The sequence below is a fragment of the Trachymyrmex cornetzi genome, unplaced genomic scaffold (genome assembly GCF_001594075.2).
Source record: "Trachymyrmex cornetzi isolate Tcor2-1 unplaced genomic scaffold, Tcor1.1 scaffold646, whole genome shotgun sequence".
NCBI classification, from domain to species: domain Eukaryota; kingdom Metazoa; phylum Arthropoda; class Insecta; order Hymenoptera; family Formicidae; genus Trachymyrmex; species Trachymyrmex cornetzi.
Genome location: NW_017299966.1, coordinates 589,105 through 599,539, shown reverse-complemented (window position 1 = coordinate 599,539; position 10,435 = coordinate 589,105). Strand labels below are relative to the sequence as shown.

Here is a 10,435-nt window from a genome sequence, read left to right as displayed (position 1 = left end):
ATATATATATATATATTTAAATTTAAAGAAACAATGTACCCAACAAATTTATTTGCAAATGTATAATTCGATACAATATACACAGTAGTATATTATTATTATTATTATATATAATTATTTTATAAAAATTATCTTATAAAAATTATTTGGACATTTATAAATATTATATGCTATGATGTAAAAGTATTCTAGATATACAATATAAAATAATATAAAATTTGTGTGTAGTGACGGAAGCATTTAATTTTATTTTAGCTAAGAAAATAAGAATTTCTGTTTCAAAGATTATTATTGTGACAATAAATTATTCCGCATCTTGACATGACTGGGCCAGTAGCGACCAGTTTGCTTAAAATGTAACTCACTGAGAAAATCGCAGTGTAATATGGTTGCTCTAGACTAGTCTATTCTTATGAATCCCCTCCGAGGCAAAAGAAATTCGCGGTATGTAACGTTCACTTTAGACTGCTGCGTAAAAATTGCGAAAGTATAAATGCACGCAATGCATTTCGAGTACATAACGGATATGCGATCTCAAATTAACGAGGTCTATGTAATCACTGGAGCAGCACCCAGCGTATTAGAGATGCGGTAATTCCACCTTTCTTCTTTCTTTCTTATTTCACACATAAATTATATATGCACTACATGCGCGTATTTATATTAATACGCTTTCTTAAAATAAATTCATGTACTGTCTAATTGTGAAAATTATATTACTTTCAATAACAATTAATATGTATAAATATGTATAATTTTGTATGTATAAATAAAAAATTTTTTTGTTGAACAAGGAATGTCTTAAGCAGTTAAATAATACAGATATTATATCTTTTTTTATTAAATTTATTTTCATCTAATATATTTCTTGCTATATATATTATCTTATTATCTAATTAAATATGTTTAATATAGGAAAAACCATTTTATTGTAATATTTATAAAAATAAAAATATAAATACGACAACATACTATCTTTGTACAAATGTAGAAATGTCTGAGATCAAAATAATGTGTCATAGATTTTCCCCGTTAAAGATTAGAATCTTGAATTTTCTGCGGCAAAGGAGCGGTAACCGAACTATTTATAGAATATAATAACAATTTGTATTCCTGTGTGTACGGAATACAAAGGAGAGAAGGACAAAAATTATTTTCTTGGAAGCAGACAGGTCGTTCGTAAAAATTTTGCAGGTACCGTTTATTAACGGATAATATGGTAAACAAATGGGCTTGGTAATTTCCAGCTTTCTAAGACAATCAATTTCTCTGTGTTATATATATTTCTCTAAATTCCTAACAGTACTACTGTGCTGATATTCCAACAATTTCAATGTGTAAGAATACGATTTTCCCCAGTAAAATCATCAGGGAGAAATTATCGGCATATTTTCTGATCCAGCGTGAACATTCCCTGTATTGTCGCAAATTGTTGGGTGAGTGCGAGCGACTTTCTTGAAACAATGATTCTCTCAATTTCGACTGAAAATGGGGTAACTATAGCGTTACGGAATGCACAATCACAGTCTTTATATGAATTCATCTGCCATGACGTTATGTTCGCACTTGTGAATATATGCTATCTTTTATTTTTGGAACATTTTATATTTTAAAAGATTTCATATCTTTCTCTTTAATTTCATATATTAAAAAATCATTTAAAAAAGGATTTAAAATTCGAAAAGTATTTTTTTTATTCTAAGAAGATCATATTTTTATTTTAGAAAAATTAATATTCGTAATATTTAACTTATACATAAATTTATATTTAATTGATATTCAACATATTTCAAATATGAAAAATTTGAAAATATTAGGCCTATAAAATAAATTTAAATAAAAATTAACTTTCAAATACATTCTTTCTATTCTTCTTCATCTGCTGTAAGTTACTTGAAGGAAAATTGCGAGATAAAAACAACAGATTTTTTATCAAGTGTTCCAAATACTATGCAATATTGTGGTTTCAACTAATGCTTGTAACTCAACAGGAAACATAGATTAATAACACGGGTTATTTTGAGTGAGATCTGATAGGATAAAGAAATACAATAAAAATTGCAACATTTAAATGCGTGAATGAGCACGACTGAATCCAATCTGCGCAAGATACCTTTTTTCATTGCTGTGATTTTTTTATTTAATTAAGAACAGAAAATGAATGAAAAAAGATTTTCGGAATTGTGTTCCACGCTGTTCTTTCCAGCAATGTTTACGATAGTAAAGTCAACGCCCACTATCGATTCGATCTATCGCGCATAGTTTCGTGAGAACAAAATCAACACGACGTGTTAGAAATTATTAACGAAAGGAAGGCACGACGTGAAAAGGAAGCAACAAATCGGGAAATGGATGCCTTTGAAAGAAGGCTAGTCCGTTCTAAGTCGACACACCTGCCGCATGGACATGCAAACGTGTGATATCGAAATATGCACGCGTTCATCGTATTGTGCATACGCACACACGCACGCAACGATAAGACCTCATCGGATTGCCCGTGAAAATCGACTGCGTACTTTCACATCGGTATATCCGTCTGAAGCGCCGTTGCTCGAGCGTAGCGCGCGAAAATCGGATCTCTTACGAGCTAGCTAAACTGGGCTGATTTAAAGTAGGACTCCCGTCTCGTTTCGCCTCGCCCGCGATAATTTTCACGATATACTTATTGACAAACTTTTCATACAATTCGCTATTTCTACTCGCACTTAGTTCGCAAACTTCGCAAACACAATGTATGCTGTCGCTCTCTTGGTTTCGTTCTTGAAATCGAAAGTGATTTCGCGCTGGGCAATCGGACACTAATAGCGATTGTCGATCCGGATAATTAACGTGTGCTTTGGTTAATCGATCCTTTTATCACAGTATTATCTCTAATCTCAAGTTAATTTCATCTTTATAAAATAGTTGTTAATCTTTTTACGAGATCCTTAGTAGCAACTTATTGGCGATACATTGTTTAAATGTTGTTTAAATGTTATACTGGGCCAATATTGTGCCAACAAATTGTGCTACCAGGGATAGTGCAAGAGCGATTTCTAGGCATCTGGATCATAGATTCTTTATATTACATGTCCTACATTTTAGTCCAGATGTTTATTATTTTGTAAAATAATTATATAAAAAGAAACTTTATATGATGATAATTATATGATGTAGAAACTTTTACATGAACATTTTTATATTTTTTTAATTTCTATTAATTGAAAAAATTATAATTTGTTTTTTACGAATCCCAGTAAAAAATGATTAGTCGATTAATGTTGAATCAGTGAATCGATTTGATGTTGATCAACCGATAACTTCTAACTGCGACATATTGCAAAAAAAATTGTGTAATGTAATTCTCAATATTGATAAACTAACTGGTTACAACATAAACGTGCCTAAAAGTGAAAATAATATGGAGAAAATCTACATGGACTACAACATCGATAAACATATAAATAGTAACGATGCACTCATAAAAAATAATTGCATTGTTAAAGATTGATTGCGTATGCATTAACTGTGTTAACACGATTGAATTGGCATTGATGCGATCAGCCTTCGCTCTCATTCATCATCTCATACTCGTTCATTGGTACCCGGTTTTTTTTTTCCGTAAATTTGACTCAGATTCGAATTCTCCGCTCTATTTGACGCTCCCTCTCGCCACTGCTGCTGGACGGTTGCAAGAGGCCCCTGCCTCCTCTTTAACGTCCGCAAAGAAGAGAGTTCCGTCGCCGGTGCTCTCGACTACGGAGAATGTATGAAACGACCGAAAGGCAAAAAGGAAAAAGGACTATCCGTTGACTCGCTCTATATATACTGCAAGTATCCGAGGGTATGCCCAGTGCACGATACGCGTCTCATCCGTCAGCTTCAAGGTCCTTCGTCTTCAAGGATATCGTCACGTTACTGGCGATCCGTAGACCTGGGACGAAAAAAATAACTGCACCAATTTGTTCTCCAGCCAGACTTCAGGGAAACATTCAAAAATTCATGATGAAAGGAATTACGCACGTTGTTCAATTGTCGCGTTGCCATCTGCTTCTTCTGGTACTTTTTCTTTCGGGATGCGCCAACGCGGAAATCGAAAGACGCACCACGAGGCAATTGGTAGAAGATGCGCCGGAAAATCTGTCATCTAATTTGAACAAAGAGAATTGCGGGAAGTCATATAGTGCCACGTGTCTTAAATTGGACGTGGTATCCTTCCTGGATAAATTGTCGGAGCAGGAAAACATCGGTATCTTACCGGGTGTATCTGTGATCAAAGAGAATGGTTCCGCTGATGTTCCAGCTTCGGAAGTAGTTGCCAATTTGGCGAGGGATTTCCCGAATGATGTTGAGAAAAGACTGGATGCTTATTTGGTTCACAAAGTTGGCAGTTATCTTAACAGCCATTCGATCTCCATCAAACTTTTCGATCCGAAAACTTTTGAAGCTACAAGAAGCTTCAACGAAGAGGCACTTGCACAACTTGGCTTGGGCGGCAACCAAAATGTTGAAACAGGTTAGAATACCAAATTTCACTGTTTATCTATTAGCAAAACTGTAAATTAAGATAATGAATCGTCGCAGAGTCGGTTACCATCGATTTGTAAAATGTTTTATTTTACAATTTTATATAATTTTTTATGAGAGAAAATTATAATATATATTTTCAAATCACACTAAGTTCTGTTTTGTTATACATACATAGAAAATAATATAAAATAAAATAATTTAAGATAATAATGATAACGATTATATATTTAACAGGACGTAAGAAAGACAAAGGCGGTTATGGCGGCTTATTGGCCGGTCTGATGATGATGAAGGGAACTCTTGGCGCGGTTGGATTCGGTGCACTTGCGCTTCTTGCCGGAAAAGCTTTGATGACCGGTCTCATGGCGTTGATGTTATCAGCTATCATTGGATTGAAATCTTTAGCGGGCGGTGGTGATAAAAAGACTACGTATGAAATTGTTAGCAAACCGGTATATTCCAGCTCGCACACGCACAGCTCAGAGGAGCATCACGGACATGGATACGGACATTCCGGATACGGAAGGTCTCTCGATACCATCAATGATTCTCTTCAACAGGCCGTGTTGAAATACGGCAACGCTCACGATCGTAGATCGCTTCTGCAGAATTAAAATCATCTAATTAACTTCAAGGTGTTTGCACACCACTGATACACGATAAAATCTTTAGCACATTTCTACCTCACCGACTTTTCTTTACTGTTTCTTTTCTTTCATTCTCAAGCACTATCAACTTTTCTCTCTATCTGTCTGCGTCTTTTTTCATCTCACTCTGTCTTCATCTCTTATCTTTCTTCTTCGCCATCATGACACTTTCTACCTTCTAAGATCTCGTTCAATCTCATTTCATCGATCTACAAATTATCACCCTTATTATCATAGTCATATAGGTATTTATTGCGGCCACTGTTGCATTTTCGACTGATATTATCGAGAAAGTGTATCATCACCGAGTACGCAGGGTTGCCCACGATCATGTACATGATTTTTGGATATTTATTTCGTTATTGTAAAGTTGTAATAATAAAAAAACATTTGTAAAAACGTTAGTATTATTGTCATTATTACAATAACTGCAACAGTTAAAAAGTTAATAAATCGCAGTGTACGCACGATACATTTTATCTACGATAATATAAACATTTGTCTTATCGTTTAGCGATAATCATCAGGAACTTGTTAGTTTAAATGAAAGAATTACGCTGAACTCTTCTACCTATCTGGCGTAAATACATTTATACAAGTACATCACGCGCTAAAAAGTACGCGTACTTTCTGTTACGGCAATTACATTTACGTTACTGTTAAACATGGATATCTCTGAAGGTGAATGTACGGACAATTAAGAAGTAATAAGGCCAGCACCTTCACCACGTTAGACCACCAGAGTGGTCGTTAGACGACAGTTTTACATCAAATCATAAAGTGTTGCGATTCTTAAGGCGCATGAATCCTGATATGTATTATTATTTTTTGTTTAATGTAATAGAAATAATAATTTTATATTTTATCTTTCTTACAAAAAGTATTAAAGAACTTTTTAAACTAATCAGGTTCTTTTAACAAACAGAAAGTGTAAAGGTAATGATAAAATATTCTAATCAAACATTCCTATAAATTAAACAATACCAATTTTGTCAACAGACATTTATTAAATATGCTTTTATCATTGGTTTCTATCCTCGTCTTTTTGTTTCAATCATGAACTTTGAAATCCTCAAGTTTTAAATTCCTGTTCTACAGGTATTAATTTAGAAGTGGCACAAACTGTCACTGTCTTATTCAATAAATGTTTGTATAAGCGTGTCAGCTTATTACAACAGATCGCAATGCAGTATCTGGAAATATTTGTTTTATCGTTACGTATGCCATCCATGGTTGTGGCTAAAACTTGATAAATGATTTTGATTTACCATTTCAGCCTTGTTATTAGAGGATTATTTGTCTCGCTGCAAGTAATGACAATCGTGACAAAAAGATGGGAGAATACCGCGAATGACATAAATCTCAATATATATAAACGATTGTCATGACCCAGAGATCAGTCAGTGCTAGCCAGTATTCCTCCCAAAGTTATCTTCGTTGTCATCGTCATTGGAATTGATATCAACGTTTACTTTTTTATTGTGCAAAAGTGCTAAATCTATGCTCATCCTTTGTTTATTGATCACGTGCGTGATTCACGTGAATACGTACGAAAAAAATGAGATTCGAAACGTTAAGGATTACATTCTTGATACGAAATTACATAGGATACCAGTCGAACGCCAAATATTTAACTTCAAAAAGAATGGTATCAAAATCGACTTAAAGGTCGTTCCATCGGCTAGAAATGATTCAGTGAAAAATAAGAACGATGATTATTTTCCGGAGTTTCCCGTAAGGGACATAGGCAAATGCATTATCAAATTTTCGTTTGATTGCATCAGGAAACGTTTTATCCGTTTCATAGAAACAGTAGGTCGCCTCGATGAAATAACATTACTTGGGCAAGACGTAAAGTTGGTGAAGACCGGAATAACACGTAGATCCAATGCTCGATCTATGAATGACTCGGACGTCAGTATCGAGCGCAGCGTAGATGATTTCTTCGATTCCTTTACTCTACGTATCACGCTGCCTAGATGGAATAATAAGCAAGAAAAGAATCAAATTGATATGATGTTTGACGAGACAGCTGTAGCAGAAGGTTAGCACAGCAGTCATTAAAGTATGAAGTATAAACTAAGAAAATATCTTAGAAATATTTAAGTAACGTATACGTGTTAAAATTTATCGCGGTCTAACAAGGAGAGGCTACGCTCTGTTCTTCATTTTGATCAAACTTGCAGCGATGTTAGAGGAGCCCACCAAGTAAACACCTGTAAAGCCGTTCCCGTTAATGGGCCTTAGAAGCGATGAGCATTTAAAAATATACCGAAAATTTGAAAACAGTCCAATATCTCGGAAAGTATGTATTTTTGAAAAAAAATGTCTTAGAAAAAAGTGATAGGGTTTAATAAGATGTATTTACTGGTTTCATTGATTTGACCTTGGATGGCATCGTCAACGATATATTTTTAAATGTTCATTACTCCGCTTCTAAGGCCCATTAGCGGAAACAGCTGTATAGGTGTTCACTTGACTGTAAGTTTGATCAAAATCGGTGAAGAGTAGATCGTAGCCTCTCCTTGTAAGATCTTAAGAAATTTTAGAGGTTTCTAGAACTTTTTTTTGTTCAGGAAACTATTTTTTTCTATAGCAGTAAATTGTTAAACGTGATTTGTTGTAGGACGAGGAAAGAAAGGTGGTGGAGGTGGATGTGGTGGTGGGGGCAAAGGCGGAAAATGCAAGATGATGATGATGGGCATGATGATGATGCTTAAAATGAAGCTCATAGGTAACGTTGTTATACCATTTCGTATTTTCTCTTACTCGTGCAAACATATTTCTACGATATAAAAATCACTTTGCTCATGTCTACACACAATTTTAAAATTGTATCAGGTTATGATAAAATATAGTCAAATATTTTCCTTCAATATGATAGGATTGATGTCGTTAAAAAGTATGATGATGGGCGGAATGTCTCTAATGGTTTCAATGATGATGTTGATGAGCAAATTCGGGAAAGGAGGTGGAGGAGGAGGAGGCCCTTGGAAAGGAGGAGGCGGCGGAGGAGGAGGAGGTAAAATTGTCGTTTTTATGTTTTGTTTAATTGTAGTATCTAATTGTTAAAATTTAATTATAATTAATTTAATGCTCTCACTAATTTTTGGTTGGTGCTCTACTAAAAAATTTAAATAATTAATAAATTGCATTTTTTTAACGTCTGTAGCGTAAAAAGTCAATTGTATAAATTTTCTTTCAAAAAAGTCTATAAGTAATGTAAAATTAAATAATACTCTTGTAAAGTATTGAATAACAATTAACATCTTTGACATCATAACGGCTTCCAGACTACAAAGAGATAATACTCCTTACAAAATCTTCGGGCGGTGGCGGTGGCGGTGGCGGACAAAGCAGTAGTTACGGTGCACCTCCATCAAGTAGTTATGGTGCACCTCCACCAAGTAGTTACGGTGCACCTCCATCAAGTAGTTATGGTGCACCTCCATCAAGTAGTTATGGTTCACCTTCAGGAGGCGGCGGTTATGGAGGCGGCGGATGGGGTCGTAGTTTCCACAAACGGCCGATGATATACGATAAAGAGACTAAGACAGAAATTGCGGATGGATTTAATCGCATTCCAATGACAGGAGAAGTTATTTCAAATGCAGAAAGTATTGATTATCTGGACTATCAGGATTATCAAGAGCCATCACCAATTACAAATTCAAGTTCTAGAATTTCTAATTGGAACACGCCAAGCTACTCCGCCTTCCACCAAGACGGGGACACCGACGTAAGTACTGGTTCGGCAAAGAATAATTTAAAGTCAGAAGCGATAATAAATGCAGAAGGAAGAAGTTTCATCTTCAACGAGACTCCACCTATTAGTATTATAAATGTAATTGAAAAAACTGTTGATACAACGACAACCACGGAGCAATCTGTTACTCCTGAATTCGCAATAAATGCGGTATACATGGATGAGTGGCAAGCTACAGCTGAAAAAACAAATTCTAATGTATTATCAACGAATTCAAATGAAGAAGTTAAATTGCAGCAAACCGAGTTACGGCCTAAAAATATACCTTTGTTACGTGAAATTTAGAGTTTCAGTTATTAAGTTATATATCATGTATACATATTTTTCAATAAATGGTATTGCAACTGTTACACATTTTGTGAAAAAATTTATTTTACTGATAATATTTCAAATACTTTTTTGTAAAAAGTAATTAAAAATAAAAGTTAAATTAAGAACGAAAATAGTATCTAAAAAAAACTCTCTTTTTTAATAGAAATATGTCATTTTTATCTATTTGTTTATTCTATTCTTGTATGCGTGAAAAATTTATGATAATATATTAATTTTGTAAAAGCATTTATATGAAGATTTTAATTAATTTTAGTGCGCAAAATAGTGGCGCAATCTTTTGAAGAATCTTCCAAGCTTCTTTCTACGACTTTCTAGTAAGTAACTGACCTTGAATGCTGGAAGTATACGGAATCCATTTTATCGGGTACACTTGGTATACCGATTGAGAAGCTTCGGCATGAAGAACATCGACACTAGGTGTCGAAAGCTATTCCTATAGTTAATCAAGTTCAAGATTGAATAGATATATATACGGATCACTTTGAAGAACAGTTAAAACATATTTACGCTTCTAACGGTTTTTCTCTTGCGTCATATTCCATAAATCTTATTTCATCGCTTTATTTCTTCGACATGTGTGCATATTATTTTAAGACAAAAATTGTGTGGCCGCGGATATGTATGATTAAAATTACATAAATTTTTTAGCTGATTTTGTGTTGGAATTTTATTTTTGATGAAATTCGTTAATTTATTTAAATTTTACCTTAGTAAGCAAAATGACGACAAAATGACGCAGCTTACTATCAGGGTATTCAGCATATTTATTTGTACTTTATAAAAACAATTATAATAGTGATTAAAAATTAAGAAATTTAAATGTACGATTTAAGAAACATTTATCAATAAAATTTATAAAACAATTCTTTGTCAAATAAAATTAAAATTTAAGACAAATTTGTAAGAAACGTAAAAAATAAAGACACTGCACAATTATAAATTTCATATTAAAAACATTATTTTAGCGCTGTAAGTTGGCGCTATATATAAAAATATACGATACATGGTGAGAATCTTTGAATTAATTTAATTAAATAAGTTTTACTTGCTTATTTAAGGTTATTTGGTTTATAAACTCAGTGTTAGAGTTATACTTTGCATTGCGAATGTTACACACGAAATTCTTAAGTTGTCTGAGGTTTTTACTCATGCGATGATCGGCCTACATTAATACATTGAC

General features: G+C 33.8%; 1 protein-coding gene across 1 annotated transcript; it reads left to right on the top strand.

Annotated features, from left to right (window-relative positions):
- Window positions 1-3,801: 3,801 nt before the first annotated feature.
- On the top strand, window positions 3,802-5,518 carry Osi16 (DUF1676 domain-containing protein Osi16). Its single transcript, XM_018516635.1, has 2 exons — window positions 3,802-4,495; window positions 4,744-5,518. Exons 1-2 carry the CDS (start codon window positions 3,826-3,828, stop codon window positions 5,121-5,123), a joined length of 1,050 nt encoding a protein of 349 aa, XP_018372137.1. The 5' UTR covers window positions 3,802-3,825; the 3' UTR covers window positions 5,124-5,518.
- The last annotated feature ends 4,917 nt before the right edge of the window (window positions 5,519-10,435 follow it).